The sequence below is a fragment of the Hippopotamus amphibius genome, chromosome 3 (genome assembly GCF_030028045.1).
Source record: "Hippopotamus amphibius kiboko isolate mHipAmp2 chromosome 3, mHipAmp2.hap2, whole genome shotgun sequence".
In the NCBI taxonomy this organism is placed as follows: Eukaryota; Metazoa; Chordata; class Mammalia; order Artiodactyla; family Hippopotamidae; genus Hippopotamus; species Hippopotamus amphibius.
This window is the reverse complement of record NC_080188.1, coordinates 146,105,446-146,126,650: the sequence shown is the minus strand read 5'-3', so window position 1 is coordinate 146,126,650 and position 21,205 is coordinate 146,105,446. Positions and strand designations below refer to the sequence as shown.

General features: G+C 33.2%; 1 protein-coding gene across 6 annotated transcripts in view; it reads right to left on the bottom strand.

The window, feature by feature from the left end:
• Positions 1-21,205, bottom strand: part of AHCTF1 (AT-hook containing transcription factor 1) — a 77,744-nt gene that overhangs the window by 17,884 nt on the left and 38,655 nt on the right. For 4 of the 6 annotated variants that reach the window (XM_057728973.1, XM_057728972.1, XM_057728975.1 and 1 more), the window contains exons 14-29: positions 20,930-21,019; positions 18,955-19,095; positions 18,191-18,295; positions 17,210-17,303; positions 15,684-15,807; positions 15,472-15,528; positions 14,565-14,711; positions 13,813-14,000; positions 10,502-10,646; positions 10,290-10,421; positions 9,444-9,594; positions 8,851-9,001; positions 8,307-8,414; positions 4,776-4,968; positions 2,738-2,941; positions 1,644-2,058 (exon numbers count right to left, since the gene is read on the bottom strand). In XM_057728973.1, coding sequence (XP_057584956.1) covers positions 1,644-2,058; positions 2,738-2,941; positions 4,776-4,968; positions 8,307-8,414; positions 8,851-9,001; positions 9,444-9,594; positions 10,290-10,421; positions 10,502-10,646; positions 13,813-14,000; positions 14,565-14,711; positions 15,472-15,528; positions 15,684-15,807; positions 17,210-17,303; positions 18,191-18,295; positions 18,955-19,095; positions 20,930-21,019 — 2,445 coding nt within the window. The remainder of the gene's footprint in view (positions 1-1,643; positions 2,059-2,737; positions 2,942-4,775; positions 4,969-8,306; positions 8,415-8,850; positions 9,002-9,443; positions 9,595-10,289; positions 10,422-10,501; positions 10,647-13,812; positions 14,001-14,564; positions 14,712-15,471; positions 15,529-15,683; positions 15,808-17,209; positions 17,304-18,190; positions 18,296-18,954; positions 19,096-20,929; positions 21,020-21,205) is intronic. The other 2 variants (XM_057728976.1, XM_057728977.1) reach the window with 2 other exon arrangements.

Here is a 21,205-nt window from a genome sequence, read left to right as displayed (position 1 = left end):
ATTGGCTGAGTTGGGTCTTCATTGCTGTGCATGGGCTTTCACTACTTGTGGTGAGCGGAGGCTACTCTTCGTTGTGGTGCATGGGCTTTCATTGCCGTGGCTTCTCTTGTTGTGGAGCATGGGCTCTAGGCACATGGGCTTCAGCAGTTGCAGCACGTGGGCTCAATAGTTGTGGCTCACAGGCTCTAGAGTGCAGGCTCAGTAGTTGTGCACGGGCTTAGCTGATCCATGGCATGTGGGATCTTCCTGGACCAGGGCTTGAACCCGTGTCCCCTGCACTGGCAGGCAGATTCTTAACCACTGCACCACCAGGGAAGTCCCCATTTAACAACTCTCTTAATCTTCAACATCCAAAGAGGTAGTATTATTACCCCCATTTTACAGATGAGAAAACAGAAGCATATGGTTACATTGCTTATCCCAGATTACAAACCTAGTAACTAGCTGAGCTAATAAAATTCAAATCTAGTTTATTCCACTCTAAAGTCTGTGCTATAATCCTCCACAAAAAGAAAAATTTTTATTTGAGACTGTCTAATCATTTTACGACTTATCAATGAAAGTACTGCCATAAACATTCTCGTAGAACATTTATCATTCAAGTATTTTAGTAGAATACAGCACATCAAAAGAGTAAAATAAACTTCTAAACACAGGCTATTTATAAAGACAGTCCTAAATTCTTAGAGCAATTAATAATGTGCATGTTTATTAAATAAAGACATCACAGCCCAAACTTTTCTGCATTCACATTTCAAGAAACCTTAATTCAGCTTAGGCAGAAAATATTTCCCCAAAGAAACCACTATGACACAGATTTTTATTTAAGTATTGGGTTTCACAGATTTAAAGTTAGGAATTACCGAGGGGTAAGAAACATAAAAATAGACTAAGTTTTCTGATCCACTAATTCTAAGCCAAGTCTCTCCCCTTCCTGGTCCCTTCTATGTCCCCCTGCGTAGCGTTTATCAAAGTGCACCATATACACTTGTTAGATATAATCCACTAGGCTTGAAATTCACGTGGGCCTGTGCCATGTCTACTTATTCCTTTATCCTTAACACCTAGCACACACAAAGCATGAGCCCACCTGTTGCATACAGATTAGTGGCTCAAAAATTTTTTGATAAATGAATATAAACACAATAAATTCATGGATCTTTGGACATTTATTTTCACTTTCCAGTGATTATTTTGGAGGTAGGGATTGAGCGTAAAATGAACTTCCTGTTTTCTGAGTAGCTTTCTAGAAAGTTGAAGCAGCTGAATGGATAATTAGTCTGTAAAGGTAGTATTATTATTTCTCATAGCTATTGGAAGACCTTAAATCTCACTGACACCTGACATTTCTTCCTTAACCATCATTCCTTTCCAAATTTCATTTCCAAATGAAAACAGAAAACATTAAGTTCTCCTCTCCTCAAATCTCATACCTGCTTATAATGAACAGAACAACGTAAGTCAGTCATATTTGTAAGTGGAAAAGAATAAGATGTGTATTATCTCTAGAACTCACTGCACCACTGTGCTGTGATCATATAGTTATTTAATCTTGATGCCTTTCTTACCATAGAAAAACTTCTATTACAAATTTTACTGAAGAATATCAACGGCCATTTTGATTATTTGGGATGAGTTCTTACCCATTTGTTTCTCCACGTCTGGAGGAGTTACTTCTGATTCAAATGTATCTTTATCACTGTTCTTCTCAGTCTGTTCAGTTAAATTAGTATTTAGTTCAGTGGAAGAACCTGCTGGCTTAGAGGCCATGAAGATATCCTCAAAGTCTCCTGGTGATGGAGCATCCTGATACTCCAAGGTAGTCTGGTCTGATCTAGTTGAAGTATTGCTATTTTCTATGCTCACATCCAATTTCTCCAAACTTTGTGAAGTTGTATCCTGTGACCTCACATCCATATCTTGATGGTCCTTTTCAGGGCTATTCAGGGGAAAAGATGCTGTCTTATCTTTGTTCTTCAGCCATTCAATTTCTGCTGGAACTCCACATTTATGGAAAGGTGCAGTAATAAATGCTTTTGTTTTGCTGTCATCTGCAGTCTGTTAAGTAAAAGGTTTGGAGAAAAAAATTTTACTAGTAAAAATCAGTCACATCTTAGCTATCCACCCCAATCATACCCACCCTTTCGATGTTTGTTTTTCTACAAATTCTCTTCGCCACCAAAATTCACTTACTTTAAATCCGTTCTCTTCAGATTGATGATTAAAAGTCAATGACTATTAATGATTCTCTAACTGGTAATAGATCAGTATTCCCAAAAGACTAAAACACAGAATAGGCAAGATGTCTAATAAGCACCAATGGGTTCCTATTAACCTACAGTAAAGCTCTGAGGACACACCCTTCTAAATTGACAACAAACCAGGAACTTAATAAGAGAAGCAGTACAACACAGGTTAACAAATAAAGAAATTAAAAACAAAACAAAAAACATGGATCTTATTCCAGTCCTATTTCTACCACAAAATACCTATTTGGTTATAGACAATCTGACTTGGTGCTTCTAGCTCTATTTTCTTCACCTGTAAATGACGGGTTTAGCTTAGCCAAGGCCCTAAAGTTTCTTTCTGAACTAATGTTTTCTGATTTTATGACTATCTTCGAGACTGTATATAAAAACCTATAGTGATATTATTTAAATCGATTTACTAACTTTTTACTTATAGGAGTTAATATATTCTTATTAAATCCGTTTGTTCCAACTATTATCAAACTTACTCCAGCAGTCCATTTTGTGGTTATGCCTTCTTCCATGAATGAAATTCTAGTTTCTTTGAGTCGTAAAGGAGGAGTAAGAGACCTTCCAGGTGACAGAGAGGGAGACGCTAAAGGTGTTGTTCGAAGACCAGATCTTAGGATGGATTGAGGAGTGAACTCGGCAAATCCAGAGGAAGTAACTGACATGGCCAAAGTCTTAGCTTTCTATGGCAAAGAGTGAATGAAATTCACCATTAGCGTTTGTAAAAGGCACTTATATAAGGACAAACAAGGCCAAGTAAGTCACAATGATGGCTATATTCTCATCTCCAATAAAAATATCAATAAAAAGTTTTATTACAATTACTGGAAAGAAAATACAAAATTCTACTCAGAGCTTTCTATATATAAGGCTACAAAACATAAAATTGCATCCATAATCATTCTAAAGACCTTGGTTATTCCCAGATTTAAGTTCAACTAAAAAAAAGTACTGAGATAAATAAGATAAATTATTTAACCACTGCTTAAAATACTTAAGTTAAAGAGATAGTGTGTGATTAACAGAACCTAGGTTAATTATAGCAAGCTAATCTAAATTAATAAGACTGACTTTAAGAATGTTTTAGAAAAAGTATAATTTCATCACATGAATCCAACAGTAACTGAATTACTTATAGGAATTCTGACGTGGACTTCCCTGGTGGTCCAGTGGTTAAGAATCCGTCTTGCAGTGCAGGGGACGGGCACAGGTTCGATCCCTGATCGGGGAACTAAGATCCCACATGCCTTGGGGCAACTAAGCCTGCGTGCTGTGCCCTAGCTACAGAGCCCACATGCCACAACTAGAGAGAAGTCAGTACACCACAACAAAAGATCCCACATGCCACAACTAAGACCCAATGGAGCAAATAAATAAATTTATAAAAAAGAATTCTGACCATTTACTATACTGAATACAAATAATTAGCTTGGGAATTAGTTAGTAGAAATATTGACAATTCTTTCACTTAACCTTTCCTCTAAAGGACCAGTAAACAGATTATTGGATCCTATTAGATTATTAAATTCCATTAGATATAAGAATATAGATTCTTTTTTTCCTAGATTCTTTTTGGTAGCAAGTACAAAATTATTCCCTCATTTAATTTCACTTGAATTTAGCCGTAGAGAATATAAAATGCAAATGTTTTTCTACAGAACAAAAAAAGTTAGAAATACTACACTGCATATTAAATGTCAGGAACTTAATGATCTTAGAAACCTTCTTTTCAACTTTCCTCTAGTAACTATTTTAGGACTAGCATTTATTAAAGTATCTTTTATCCAACTTGAAAAATAAGAATTCCCTGGCTTCACTTTAAATGCTGGATATCCAGAAACAATTAAGGGGAAAAAAAAAGAAAGAAAGAAAGCTTCTGGGACTCAATCCAGAACACTGAACAACGAGTATGGGGATAACATACGTGAAACATTTTGACAGTGGGAGAGTACAAGTCCACTGTTACCAGTCATCACAAGTTTCGTTTCGTGGTTTCTCAGCTAATAATTTATCAGAGAGGGCAAGGTAAAAGCAATTCCCTACTGATACTAGGAAAGAGTAATAACAGTTTATAATTTTAATGAAGGAGCCAGAATTTTAAATTAAATTTTTAAAAAAATATTAAGAACTAAAAAGCATTTGATAAAGGAAAGAAATAACAGCACAATGATATCAGAAATTGAATTAAAAAAAAAAAAAAAAACCCAAGAACATGAAAGCATTTTTTAAAGGAAAAAGACCAATTTGTAACCACAGAGCCTTGCATTACTTTCAGAGCATAACTGTTAACCTTGAGTATATTGCCAGTTATGCACGAAGGGTAAATTTAGTAAAGCCTATTTATGAAAATATAAAAAGCATTTTGGAAATGTATCCACAGAAAAGGAAAAAGGAAAATAAAAGCTTAAAGCCCCCATTACCCAGAGATATCAATTATAAATAAGCTTATTTCTCTCCGCTACTCGAAAAGTAAGAACTTCCTAGCTTCCCTATGAATGCTAGATATGTAATACTTACCTTAACTACAAGAGGAGTTTCAAGTAGAAGTAATTCTGAAGCCCTGGAAGTATTCTGATGTGATCCTTTTAATTGTGAACTTACTGGTAATGAAGTCGATGCCAGGGACAAAGAAGATCTTGTAGGGCTTTGCTGAATAAATCCCAAACACTGAGAAGGCTGGGGAACAGGATGAACCACCAAATCCAACAGTCTGTAATCAGAGCATACATATAAATAGGAAAATCCTGGTAACATACTTGAGTTATACTGAAGAAACAAAAGAATCAGTATCCCATTTAATCACGCAGACTTCTATATTCACTGGTAAATATAACCATATGAAAATATAAATTCTGACAACTATATTACTGTAATGCCAGCCTTAGTTCCAAAAATCAAAACTAATTCAGCAGCAAAAAAGAGAATTATGAATTCTAGATAACAATTTGATCATCCCCCACAACCCTCAAAAGGAATTCTAGCCCTCCTCCCTCCCTTTACCAATATTTACTGAGCCCCTACTATGTGCCCGGCATTTATTTCCAAATGAAGATGAACTCCTAATGATTTAAACACTCAAGAAAACAGAGCACTGCTTCCCTAGCAATCCATTTGCTACAATTCACTTTCATCAACATAAAAATTCCTTTCAACTACATGCGATGTACATAATGAATACTGGTTTATCTACCTTTATGGTTCTGATCACAATGAAGACTAAACTTACCAACCAAAAAAAACATTAATTTTCTCAAATTAATGAGGTTAGTGGCAAAAGAGGATCCCAGGATTCTACTAAATGGTTTTATATAGTGTCCTGGACATTTTTAGCATATCAAATGGTAAAAATGATCTCATTGATGACATATTAAGCAAGCACAGTCCAAACAGCTTAAAAACCTAATTTACACATAAATAATATAAACTTTAAATGAAATTTTCAGGTCACAATTTCTTATGGACCATTTACACACATAAGGTCACTCCTTCTTTCCCAATTTCCTAATAGTCTGTTTTATGGCTACATTTTCTAGCAGTAAAAACACTACCTTTTTACTTCCTGAAGATGCCTATGTGACTCAACTGAGAATAACCAGAAAAGTACATGGGTGCCCAGAAATAAAAATTTCTGGTTGCTATGCCTTGTCATTCTACCCTTTTAAGTTCAGGCAAGACTTCTGCAACGAGAGATGGCAGACCAACAGAAATCACGGGTCCTTCAAGATTCAACCTATTCTATGGTAGGGAAACATTTACAGGAAACATTTTCTTCCTGTAATTACAGGGTCTGCGTATCTGTTATTCTGTACCAAGCTCAGCTTTAAGATTTCTACCAAACCAAGAATATTCAAATCAGGTTCAATCAGAAGAAATAGACATTTCTTTATCTATTGTCTTCTGACTCTTCTTTCCCTCTCTACTTCATCTGCATTCAAATTCTGTAAACTGTTTGCTCACTTTTATAACTGAACTATCCCAAACAGATGTATTGTTAAATGCCTTGCACTGTGCTAACATTTATGTTTAAGGCGCCTATTTATGAATGATTGCTTCTCAAAAGCAAGGTCTGTGCAACAAATGGTATATCTACTGAGTAAAAGCAATTCTTACACTAACAAGACAATATATTTAAGTTATACTTAAAAAGATATCAAGAAAAAATTTTTGATTCTATTTTTCTGAAGAAAGTGTTAAATATCACATTAGGTTTTATATTTCCTCAACAACTTTTTGACCATGATCCAAATAAATAATGCATTTTAGATTATACACATACACAAAACGTGAATTACATAAAACAGCACTTAGCTTTACTATATTCACTGCCCATTGATATATCTATTTCTATTCTATTTCATTGAAAGTTATGTTAGTCACGATCCATTCAATTTTATTTACTACCCACTAATGCAAACCCAATTTAAAAAACACAGAATTAGGAAAGGGAATGATTTTTATAAAAGGTAAGTATTCACCCCTCAATCAGCTCTATTCCATATGAGTTAATACTGGCTTTAAAGGATTCTCATAATGGTCCTTAGGGCATTAGTAGAGAGAGCCTTAACACTTTTACTATCGCTCCTTTCTTGAACCCCAGATCTATTAAAGTACAAAGGAAAAGGAACCGAGAAAAAGTGACTTGTGAGAAAAATATCAAAACTATTGGTAGGAAAACAATGTCAGTGATAATGACTTATATTTAAAGCAATCTTCTTGCCATTTCCTGAGGGTAATTAAAGGAAAAGAACCTCAATCTAATAAAATCTAATCCAAAAAAAGGGAAAATCCTCTCACGATTTGAATACATGTCCATTATAATATACACTACAAACAGCTTTGGCCCTAATTGTTTTTAAGTTATTAACTTACTCTAAGTACTTTATTCTTAGTTTCACAAATTCAGATAACTTTATTCCCATAAAATTGTCATTCTGTCATTGATAAAATGTAAACAATCAAAAATTTCCAACATTATGGTCATATTATTAAAGAGAGAATCAATACATTAAGAGACACTTGTTTGTTCTCTGCTGTTGATGATTATGAACACCTCTCAACTCCCCAATATTCTTAAAATAAACACAATCACAATTTCCTCTTGGGTGCAAAATTTCAATTTAACTGTCACTTTTCTGATACCATAGGTTAAGAAATAAAAGTATTATTGCATCTAAAGCCACTTAAGACATTTTATTAGGCTCCGTTACACGGGAACAAGCTTTAAGAAGCCAACCAAGCTTAGTTCGGATTTATAAAAATAATCTTCATTCATGGGTCAATCAACAATGAGATTAAAGAAAGCAAGTTAACAGTTTATTTTGCTAATGATTTTAATAAAACGAAGTTTGCTTCTTTTCTCTATGCAGTCTGAAATCATTAAGCAAAAATTCTAAGCAGACTATCAGCTGATGTAAAATTTCTTAAAATTACTATAATACTGCCCAAATTATTTTTTTAAAGCAAGTATTAAAAACTCATTTAAGAATTTAAAACAAAATTTTGAAAATTTTAAAGGTAATTTAAAAATCACAGTGTAATTATTAAGCGTTTCACCCCACACTGGTCAGAATGGCCACCATCAAAAAGTCTACAAATAATAAATGCTGGACAGGGTGGGGAGAAAAAGGAACCCTCCTTCCTACACTGTTTGGTAGGAATGTAAACTGGTGCAGCCACTGTGGAAAACAGTATGGAGTTCCTTAAAAAACTAAAAATAGAACTACTATATGATCCAGCAATCCCATTCCTGGGCATATATCCAGAAAAGAAGAAAATTTGAAAAGATACATGCACCCCAAATGTTCATAACAGCACTATTTACAACAGCCAAGACATGGAAACAACCCAAGTGCCCATCAATTGGTTTAAGAAGACATGGTATACATATACAATGGAATTAGTCATAAAAACAGAACTATTGCCATTTGCAGCAACATGGATGGACCTAGAGAATACCATACTAAGTGAAGTAAGTTAAAGACAAATATTATATCACAGTGTAATTCTTGTCTAACACTGTCTTTTAAAATTGATTTAATAAATTCTTACCTAGAAATTTTTTGTGATGCTTTTGAAATCGGTGTTCCAACAAATGCTTCAGGCAGCTCTGGATCTGGGAGAGAATATACTACAGGAGATGGTTCCTCTATTTTAGGACTACAAAGAAAATAAAAATTTAATTTTTGATTATGTATCACAAGGAGGATTAAATTACAAATGCTATAAGAAGGTGAGATTAGATGGGAGAAGGGGGCTTTCTTTTTTTTACTTTGTACATTTCTGCTTATTTACAAATAACAATGAACATAATTGGTTTTATATTTAAAAACAAAGAACATTCTTCTTGCAAGAAAAGTAGACAACATGAAAAGAGTTTTTCCTCTTTACATACACTAATAAGCTCTAAGGCTGGATTGTTTACGAATGCAGCTGATATCCAGGAAAGGGTAACAAGTAGCATGACTATAAAAGGTGTAAGGAATAATAAGAAAAAAAAAATCAAATTGTACACTTTAAATATACGCAGTTTACTGTATGTCAATTGTATCTCAATAAAATTTCTTTTAAAAAAAAAGGTGTAAGGAAAACATACCTATTGTAGACAGAGATGCTACTTTTAGGTTCATTACTTGCCCAGACCTCTCCAATTTTAGATAACACATTATTGATGAATGTAGATCTTGTTAACACAGTCCCTGTAACAGCTTGCTTTGGAACTGCTGATAATGGTTTTGGTCTAGAAACTGTAAAATTAAAAAAGGTAGGATTTAATTTCATCTCTAACACCAGAATTTTAATAGTAGATTAATATGAAAGAGCGATTGGAGAAAACAAAACACAACATAAGAGTAGTTAAAATTATATTTGGTTTAGCAACATTTATGCAGAAATTTAACAATGTGTGCTTTTAGAAGATGGTAAAATAATTATTCTACATGTTTTCTAAAATTTAGCCAGGAGTCTTCAAATGAAATAAAGAGAGTTCTGTTACTTTGTATTAAACAAACTGTAAAAAGTTCCAAGAAAGCTTTTGATTTCTTAGGGTAGATAAGTCAGTAAAAAGAAAAGTACCACTGTGATGAATCAAAGCAAAGCCATTGAAGATAACAATGGTTTCAGAAGATAACCAATCATTCAATATCTTTTCTAGCCTAGTACTTTTGACATTTTTCAATGAAACCTTACCTTCTCGAAGAACGGACGATGCTGACAGATGGTAAGGCTTAGCTCGTTCAATGGCTAATTTTCGCTGGACTCTAGGTAGAATTTTCCCATACTGGTCTAATATAGAATTTCGAGCCACTGATCTCTCTCGCAAACGAGGATCACGATCATTCTATTGAACATATCATTATTGGTAACAATTTAATCTTCGAAAATGTTATGCTATGTTTATATATTTACCATTTAAATATAATTATAAATACGCAAGAATATCTTCTTCCTTCCTACATATGCATTCTTCCAAACCAAGGACCTCATGTACACACCTAACTGATTTATCAATCTTTACGCATCAATAAATTCCAAGTCTCTGCTTCCCAGCCTTGATTATTCACAACTAATAAAAGCCATGGTTATCATTTACTAAGCAACATGTTACTTCACACACACCTCTGTGCATCCTCACAAAGAGATACTGTCACTTTGCAAGTAAGGAAACCAAGGTTCAGAGAGTGTGTTCCAAAGAGACAAAGTAAATGAATAATTACTCCAACCTCTAAAGTCCATGCTTTTTGCACTATTTACTTCCTACTGCTGTCCACTACCAATTCCTCTTGTTTTCCCTGAGTGAGGCAGTTAGTCTGGCAAGACTGTGGGCAGATATCTTAACAGAAATGGCATATATAAAAGAATTAGATAAATAACAATACCCTGTTTCTCAATTCCGCTACAGAAGGTAAGAAGAGGATTTTCTAAATTTAAGATTATACAAAGCTCAGTAGTTACCAAACTAAAAGCTCTTACATAATAAAGTCACCTGTTTTCCCTACTCTCTTGTCCCCCATAATAAAACAAGTTTAACTGTACCATAAGATTGATCTTCAGAATTTGGTTCAGCTTCAAGGCAGGAATGTAATTGGCACGCTGCAAATGGTGAACTAAAAGGAATTCATGATTCCGAACACTGGTACTGGACTGTAAAAATCTCACCAAACATTCCTAGAAAGAACAAAATAGATTTGTAAGCTACTAACTTATCCTGAGTTTCTGAATGTAAGTTTTTACTGATAAGTCATTACCTGTTCAGTGTCTGTGAATGGTAGTTTCAGTAAATCCTCCATTAAGCCCATTTCCTGACAGACTTCATATGTGTGCTTGAGCAACTCCTCTATATTTAACCTATTAGAATGCTGTCGAAGTAAACTCCAGGCCTCAACCATGCACCTGGAATCAATATTTATCAGTTTAGTTTTATAAAAGCTATTTAAAATGTTCAAAACAAGTAATCCACCTGAAGAACCCCAAAGATACTTTGTACATGTAATTTAAAAGTACTTTAAAATTTTATTAAATACTAATCACTGCATAATGAAGTTGTCGACAAGAAGATAAGGCATCTTTAAAGACTTCATTTATAGTAAAATGTTGAATATTTGATGTACTTTATTGAATACTGCACTGAAAGTAAAAACAAAACAAAACAAACAAAAAAACAAAACAGAACTGTTGTATGGGTAGAGAATGGTTTTAAGGGTATACACTGTTCACCCTCGTGATCACGTAGCTGACTGGGAGCTGCAGCTTGCTGTCGCTGCCCAGCATCATTACAGAGAATCATACTGCATATCATTAGCTCAGGAAAAGATCAAAATTCAAAATTCAAAGTACAGTTTCTACTTCGTACATACATATTGCTTTGCACCATTTTAAAGTTGAAAAATTGCAAGTCGAACCATTGTTAAGTCAGGGACCATCCATACCCAAGAGTTTGAGAAGACAAAAAACTAACGTGGTCTGGACAGAACTGAAAGATTAAAGCAAAGTTATTAAGGAAATGACACTCAGCATGAGAAAAGTGGAAAAGAAAGTGAGTAAAGACCTATAGACAGAAACAGCATATTGTATTTATGGAAAATAAAGGACTTAGTAACAGACGATTGTGGCTGATCTACAGCAAGGTCTAACTGGAGAACTTGGGTCAAATTAGACAGTTTTAGATACCACGTGGGGCTGCTGAAACATTTTTCTGTGGACAAAAAGGTCATTAAATGGAGATTGTTTCTCATGATATATTAAGTAGAAATAAGCTTAAAACAGCATGAATAATAATTATAATTTCTAAAAATTAACCAATAAACAAAGCCTACAAATGTTTATGTATTTTAGATAACAAAATGTCTTGAAAGATATACACTAAATTTGATTTTAATAGGCACCTTAATTAAAAAGCTTTATGGTTTTTACTGAAATAAAAACTGAAATAAGGACTTGTAAATAAATAACTGACATGCATAAGAAATACAGAACATGTGAACAAAGTTACAGCAATAAGTATTCGTAATGAAAATGCATATGAGGAAATTTTGGCAGCACTGTCCCAGACTTCTTGTAGATACAAAGTTTCTCAGGGAAGCAAATCCCACTGTTGGCAGTTCAGGGCCTATTAATTTTATTGTTTGGGGACTAGAATATTTTAACATGTTCCACAGAACTTACAAAACTAACTACCCAAGTATATAAAACATTTAGGGGTAGTCCCTAAAACTCTGCATCTGGAACTGCCTTTCACTTTTTTTTCTACCAGGACAGGCATGACAGCGTGGTTGTTATAACCTGAATATCTAAGAGGAGTAATTTTTTTACTAAATCAAAAATCTGGGAATGTTAAAATGAGCATACCAATTTTGCAGAAAGAAAAATAATGAGGATGAATGAACATCTCACCATTAACTTTAATATAAAGAAATAAATGAAGTGGGTATAATAAAACCTTGAATCTGTTCAATTTTATTTAAGATGGGTGTATGGACTCTTCATTGTACTATTCTACTTTTTGTGTATTCTAGAATCTTCTTATAAAATGCTTATACCAAAATAAATTTCAGATGCATCAAAGATTTAAATGATAAAACTAAAAACATAAAATGGTAATAGAAACAGTGAGAGGATTAAATAATAATACTGAAGAGGAAGAGACACAAAAGTCATAAAAATATTGGTCATTCTGACTTCATAAAATAGCTCTTTATGAAAACATGCATTCGATTATTATGGTGAGAACAATCATATTAATATTACCATTTTCACCTATCAGATGGATGAATGCCCAACTAAATGGTGTAGCATAAGGTGATGGGGGTTAAACTGGCACAGCATTCATGGAAGGCAACATGCCATCATCAAAATTACAACTGAAAATATCCTTTTAACCCAGTAATTCCACTTTCAGGATTTTACCTTACAAAATAAATTTGCACTTGTGGAAAATAGGTGGTTACTCATACACAGCAATGTTTAAAATGGCAAAACATTAAAACCACCTAAATGTTCACTAAGGGAAACCAGTTAAATAAACTATCACGCAATGATTAAAATAAGGAAGCTCTTTATGTACTATTATGACATAAATTTCAAACTAAATCAGCTTTAAAAGTATACTGCAGAAGGATGTACAGTATGCTGTTTGTATTTTTTTAAAACCGGGGAGAGGGGTGGTGATGACATATATGCGCATTTGCTTAGTGTCAGGATCTTAGGAAGACTACACTAGAAATTATTAACATTGGTTAGTGGGAGAAAGCTTAGGAGGCTGGGAATTCACTGTGTATCCTTTTGTATCTTTAGAAAAAAGCATGTAAATATCTTACTATTCAAAATCAAAAAGTCATATTCTTGCCCCTCTTCCCCAGCCCATGGATATATGTTTTAAGTTTTCCACTTTAAAGTATGATATCCACTCCCAGTTAAGCAGACATACTAATAAGAGTAAGATTAATTTATTTATGACTTATCAAATATTAATCTAATAACAGTGAGCATGTCTGAAAGCAAAACACAAATGTTTTTTCTCAGTTTCTCCCATAGCAGGAGACGACATAGTTATCTCCAACTTCAAGAAACTGATGCTCCATTTTGGGCCAACACTTAACAAAAATTTTAAAATAAGCAAGTCTCAAATTCTCACTACTTTCCTGCTTCCTATGGCAGAAAGGCCTGATGCCAGGAAAAGCAGTAAGAAAATCATTTCAATTAATGAAAGGCTAAACTAGCATGTTGACAGTAAAAGTTATTGCACATCATTAAAGACACACAAGGATTAAAACCACACAATGAACAAACGATCTTTTCCAGCATAATCAAACCTCAATTGTGCACACTAGACAACTGTCAAGTAGAAACATAATTTTTCAAACCTCAGTTTGATTTCCCCTTTTACTCATTTTAGTCTAGATGAAAGGTGCTTTACATATTTCTTAATGATGAAAGATGAAGAACATGAGAATACTGTGTAATGCAACCAAATCAAAATATATATTGCTACTATTTCATCAATTCTACTTTATTTACACATGACCAAGAGTTTGACTGTACTTTCAAAATAGGTACTTACCTATTAAAAAGCAAAACGGTGAGGTGAAGGATAACATCACTACCACTGGACACTGTTGGCTTCATTGTTTGAATATATCTGAGGGCTTGTCTGTGCTCACCCTGACTTATGAAGGCTTCAATAATCTTCGAATGTTGCCATGACACAGGTTTTGCAGTAGCTGGGTGAAACAGAAGATCCAAACCACTCTGCAAAAATGACATGAAAATTGGTAAATACAAATATAATGCTTTGTATTTAGGGGGGGAAAAAAAGACAGACAATATACTAAAGCTACAAAAATCAAGATAAAACCAATTTAAATATATCTGAAAATATCTACTTTAATCTACAGTACTGATACATTTTATTTTAAATAAAAATCTTATCAAAAGCCTCATACTTTTGAGACCCTGTTAAGCTAGTATATAAAATCTTTCCATCACCAATTTCATACACCAATGCCAAATTCTGCCTTCTCTGGTTCACCCAACACAACAAACATATCTTTAACATAACAATCACTATATTTGCACTATTAGTAGTTATTTGTTTGTTTCATTTCTTCTTTAGACAGTAAGGAAGCTGGTGTTCTGAACTATTTTATCTTTGTATATTCTTACCACCTAAGATGGTGCCTGGGGAAGGTACTGATTAAACTAAATCCTTAAATTACCTCTAGAAGTAGACTGTGTCATATCTTTAATATCAAATTTAAATCAAGTTATGTATTTTTTCTAAAATTCTAAATCATAAGTGAACTACAGACTTACCGCATAGTCATTATGATCTATCAGCCAAAACCCTTGAATAAGTTTAACCTGGCCCCAAGAAATGGCAAAGGCAGTTGGAAATGATTCAATGGAAGTATCCGTTTTGTTTGGAAAGGAATACATAATATCAAGTAGTAAATAAATAGTCTTTAAAAAAGAGAATTAAGGACAATAAACAAAAACTACATATATATTTGCAATAGACAGCAATAGAATATATCAGAAAAAAGGCTTAAGACACTTCAAGTGTTTAGAAAGCCACTATGGATGTCCAGCTATGGAAGTACAGTTTTATTAAATGTGGGTACAACCAACTTCATTCATTCTCAATAATAAGTACCATCACAAAGGAGATGAACTAATGCATACTTTCTTCATCAAGTTAGCTTAGCAAATTTAAGAAAGCTACAGACAAAATTCCAGTTATCCAGCAAAACCTGGCAGCTTAAGCAAACACATTATTTATTTTATAAATTATGAATAAAACTATGCATTTTGACTAAGGAACTGAAATAAGTACAAAAATCTTACTTAAGAGACCTCAGGCTCAAACAATGGCTAGGTGATTTATGCATTCATAATTCAGCACATAAATTAACCTCAGAGAATGACCACTTGCTAGCAATGTTTTAGAGCAGCTGTCCTTAACTTTGGGAGTATCTTGAACATATTTGAGAGTCTGATGAAAGCCATGATCCTATCCCTAGAAAAATAAACTTAAAACAAAATTTTGCATAGATTCAAGGTTAACCATAGCCCACCTGAACCCCACCAACAGGTCCTGGATTAAGAATCCTTCCTTTAAAACAAATTCAAATGTGAGACTGGATTAGATGCATAAGGTTCCTACTACTCTGACATTGTATGATTTAATATATGAATTATTTAATGCAATTTTAAAGGATACAACAGAATGCTTGCTTGCTTCGGTGACACTGTCTAGTAGGTATATGTCAAGTAATGCCTATTAAAAAAAAATTCAGTGCATTTTACATATTCGTTCATTTATGCTCCTTGTTATTCCCAAGCTTGTGCCAGGTATGAAAAATCCAGCTAAGCATGCCTCCTCTCCCACCCCAACTTTGGAGACTAAATGATATCATGTTATTGCAAACCTACATGTAGACTAGGAGGAGGATATTTTCCTGTGCCTCCTTCATCCCGTTTCCACAACTTCTCTACTCGATCTCCTAACTGAGAAACCATTCCATCAATCATCAAGCAATCAGAGTTCCACTTCCCTCTGCAATAAGGGCAACATCAAGGATATTTAGATTTAATGTTAATTATTATTATCAAAACAATAAGCACCAAACTCTTAAAAGTAATGATCTCAACTATCAGAGGCAGAAAAGATTTGAGGACAAGGATCCCATCATGAGAAATATAGATATCAAAGGACAGTCAGATAAACACTGAAGAAGCTTCAAGTTTGGTCATCAGCAAGTCAGTCAGTGAAGGTCAGGTTTCAGAGAACAATGTAGTCTAGCCAGCAAAATGCCTGAGGCTGTTTACTTTTTATCATCTTAAGCAAATTACCAAAGAGCATGGAAGCTAAATACAGAGAAAACAATATTGTAATTCAAAATCAGAGTTATATTTTCAGTTTCATCTTTTGAACTAGCCTTTTAACCTCATTAATTCCCTTATAATATATATTATCGTGCACCCACAGGTGATAAGCAGATACTGACCTATTCTGTTTCCTCATCTAATATTAATAACAGTAGGAGCAGTTACTACTTACTGAATGAAATTTCCTTATGAGTTAAGGCACTGTAAGAAGTGCCTTGCATATAATATTTTATTTCATCTTTATATTGACTTTATAACTTATGTGACAAATAGAATTAGAAAGCGTAGCCAACCTGCTCAAAGACATATACTTAGGAAATAGATCTAGAAATGTTCAATATGTCTAATAAATCTCCAAAGTCCATGCTCACTATTCTAGATTAGTTATTCTAAAGCACTGGATCCCCCAACTTGCCATGCACAGCCTTATACAGATTTCCAAGTGATTCTGAAACAAAACCTGGAATCAAGGTTTCTGAATCATTGCTTTAAAGCTGCTCTACAATTCTGACATTCCAACTCAAAGAACACTATTTATAATTCCAAGGTTCTAAACACTACTCTTTTTTTTCTTCTATTACTTCTATATCTATTTCAAAGGAACCAAGTACATATACATTTAAAGGGGAGGGGGGAGTATGTATTTAAAGAAAAGAGAGATAAAGGAAATAAAAAAGTGGTTGAAGTGATGAAATGCAAATGTTACTGTAAAGAATGTAAAATAACTAACGTGATATATTTTATGCTTTAATGAACAGCTGCTTCTAGTCTTTATCTGTATAAGAATTCACAGGAAAAATACATGCTTAAATTACAGAATCTCCTCCAATAAATCAATCATGTGGTAAATAGTTTTATTTAGGAAATAAGTTCTAAAATAAAAGTGTAACCATTAGGTCAAGGCAAACATTACAACTAAAATAGTAATGCTGGTGACAAATTCATATACTTCTGAGAATTCCACCCACTTAATAGTTTTATAAGATAATGAATTCTGTTCTGAGAAAGTTTTGACTTCTTACACAAAGTAACTTCTAAAATGGTTTTTGAAGGTTCTGGACGTACTATACCTTGAAGAACGCTCACACTTCTGTCGACGACTGGTGTAGTAGTTCTGAATTACAGGGTAGTTGTAGCATAACCTTGATAACTGCACAGCATCATCTAGATGTTTTTTAAAAGTTGGAAGAAAAGCTAGTAATATTTCCAAAATATCCCCAAAATACTTAAGTATTTTGATATTTTACTATACACTGATATTTTACTATAATTCTATAATGTTCAATTTGCAGGCTTCTTAAAGTAACAAAAGAACACTGCACACCCCTTTATTAATACACAAATGAGAAAACTAAGTCTCTCATGAAAGTCTTTTAACAACAGGATGCTGGCTTAAAATCTTGGAAAAGCTATTTGAAAAAATGATTTTATTCCCTTAGGCACAAATGATAATTTTAAAGCAAGCAAGCTCACTATTTGTTCAAGTAAAACTCTAAGAGAATTATGAAAGAATAAGATCAACAGTAATTATGCACAGTGGCAGAAGTACTTCTAAGTCTGTGTATCCTGGAAATGCAAGAAGTTGGAGGCTTTTGTTCTAAACAAATATAGTAAGTCAAATTCTCTAATTCTTGGTGTTAGCATGAATCAATAGATAAAAGGGGATATTTAACTGGGGGCAAATAATATTGGTTAATAACCATATTAAAAGAACCCTTAAGAGAAAAAGATGGGCAAATTAGATTATAAAATTCACAGTTCTATGGATCTAAATTATAGCCAGTGATATCACTGAATCTATCATCAGAAGCCATGTTTTGTCAAATATTCTTTCCTTTTAACTCAATAAACATGTATGGAACACCTGTGTATCAGGCATGGGGTGAGGCACTAAAGGTATAAAGTAGGCAAGAATGTAAGAAAAAAGGTAAGAATAGAAGAAAACATAAGTGAGGTGGTAGAAGAAAGAAAACCTACAATAACAGAACAACTAAATTATAAAGATGTAAGAATGTTCCAATTAATATTTATAGACTAAGTAAATATTTTACCTAAGCCCTCTGGTAAAAGCCCAGAATGAGAAAACCAAAGAACCACTTGTGCATATTGACAGATGAGCTGGGTAACCATATACTTATTGCTTAAATCCATAACACCTGTAAAGAGTTAAAATCAGTTGTTAGCTTTCAAATTATCAATCACAAATGAAAAATCAAGGCACTCAATAGTTTTCAAAAAAAAGTAATTAACTACTTAGTGATTTTAAACAATATGTATGTATTTTAGACAAACTCAGCTTGAACAAATAATCTCCAAAATGCTAAACTAACTCATTGACTAAAATAGACATTTTAGGTAAATATGCTTCCATATTAGTTATACTTCCATTTATCTAATTTCAGTAGTCACATTTACACATTAAAACAAACTAGTACAATATCATTAACACAGGCTGTTCAAACCAGGCCATTAGATGAAATCGGCTATTTTGTTTAAGTGGCAAAACAGAGGAGAAAAATTATAATGACCAAGTCTATGGATAAAAACTTACATATAATTTAAAAATCTGAAATTCTATCATTAGCACACTACCTTAACAATCCTTAAATCCCCACATTTCCGAATCTTATTTAATCATGGGTTCATGGCACATCTAGTAACATTATGTAGCTTTTCATTTAAATAAAAAAAAAAAATTTCAGCATTTGAGAAGTGATGGCCTCTGCCCAGTAATCCACATAGGAAATGCATTCTTTCCCAAAGTCAAGAAGTAAAAGGCAATGAAACATTCATTTATGTAAGAAAAAGAGCACACCTCTCTCAGTGATTTCTTGGGCCTCAGTTGTAAAACAGCTTAAGACTGTATTAAGGTTGCTAAGAAGTAAATGACACTGCTGGAGAGACTGTATAGTTTGTGGATCGATGAAACGACACGAACCATCAAATAATGGCGCACCTTTCAAGGATAAAATATAAGATTAGTTTTGACACAGTAAATCTGAATTAATTAAAAATCACAAATGCAAAATAGCTCAAATTCCTATTAACTATAGAATTATTCTATACATTATGGGATTTACAAAGACAAGCTTCAAATGACAATTACCCTCAAGGAATCTAGAAGGGACAGATACAAATTATTATTTTTTAAAAATACAGAATGAGGTAAGCAATGGGTGAGCACAGAAGAAAGTGATACAGATTCAACTTCAGATTCACTAGAAATCAGTTATATTCATATTAAATGCTTCTCCAAATAAATCTTTTATATCAGATCTTTTATGTAGTATACTGTTTTGTGATTATTATTTTATAAGAACTCTTTCTTTCACCTCCAGTCTTCAAAAGTGAGACACTGAAATTAAGACCTAAGTAGAGACTTATTACAATATAATTGCATGCTTGCTATGATGTTGCAGCCTCGGCTGTCCTCTCATTTCAAACTCAAGGTTGAGTTTACAAATGCATTTTTGGGAGACGCTATTTTAACAGCTATTGGTTACATCTTTTTAGATAAGATTCAATTACATTAATATTTATGTGTGATTGGACCAGAAAACAAATACCTTAATTTTGAATACTTCCTCAAATCATTTGCTTTACTTCCAGTACATTTAAAATACTATTATGCTTTGTATTTTAATTATTCTTAGTTTAAAAAAAAAAACTTCCATTAACCAGTAATAAAGCTCAAAGTAGCAACAATGGCTGAGCTACCAAGTTCAACCCTGAAACACCACATTATGCTCAAAGTCTAATAAAGGCAAACAATTTATAAACTGAGTTAAATTTTTTTTTGGCCATGCCACGCAGCTTGCAGGATCTTAATTCCCTGACCAGGGATTGAACCCAGGCCCCCACAGTGAAAGCAATGAGTCCTAACCACTGGACTGCAAAGGAATCGCCAAGTTGAATTTTTTTACATAACTTACATAATCAGCTCTGAAAACATTTTGCTCTCAAAAAAAATATTTTTTCACCCTGATTCTGAATTATCAGGTGTTCCACACTTCAAATGTACAATGATGGATTACTAAAATATTTAAAATTACTTATTTCATGTTCACATTTTCATTTAAGTATGCCCTAAAAATATTATCTAAAACCCCATGTACTCCTGTCAAATTTTGTTTAAAAATCCTATATTAAGAATAACTTTTTAAAAAGTCCAATTTGTTCATTCATCATAACATAAAAATAGTAATAACAAATACATACATACTTCCGAATAAACTTAAATTTTACTCTCATGTACAGGGCAATCATAAACATTTTAACATTATTATTATAATAATAATGATTTAACATTATTGTTTTTACGCTAGTTGGGAATAATGGGTTTTTAATATTCACAGGTTACAAAAAAAACTCAAAGTGTACAATATGATAATAAACAAGACTTGATATGACTAATGACATCTGTCAGTAGAAGACAGAGGTGATTGAGTTTTTGCCCTGCTATTTAGCTTCGTAAATATTTTAAATAGAAAATGAATAAAGCTCGGAGGTTAAATGGCATATTCTCTTTACTCCATCATTAGGATATTTTATAAATTAAATGGCCAAGATCAAAAGATAATTAAGGTATAATTCTGAAACTTGCTATTGTGGATATACCTAACATGTTGCCAATTTAAACGATCTGTTGAAAAACCTTGCCACTCTAATGTAAAAAGAAATAGTTTTCCTTCTGGAACTTCTTTAAAGAGTCTGCAACTTCAAAATGATTAAAAAGTAATGTTATATACTCAAAACATAATCCAAGATCAGGTTTTTAATATAATACTTACATAGTCTGTCAAATTCTTCTTTTGTGAGAACCACTTTGTTCCATGTCCATTCAAGAACAAAGCGCAAATTAGCAGCAGAATTTGGTTGTTCTTATTTGTAAATATGAAAGGGAAAAATAAAGAATGATGATTAATTACAAACAAAAAAATTAGAAACTTTTCAGTGGAGAAACCTAACAGAAACCACCCTAACCAAGTGAGCAACCTTAACATCAACATTAATGGAGACAAACTGGTAATGTGTATCCTCAGAGTATCACTTCAGGGAGCAAACAG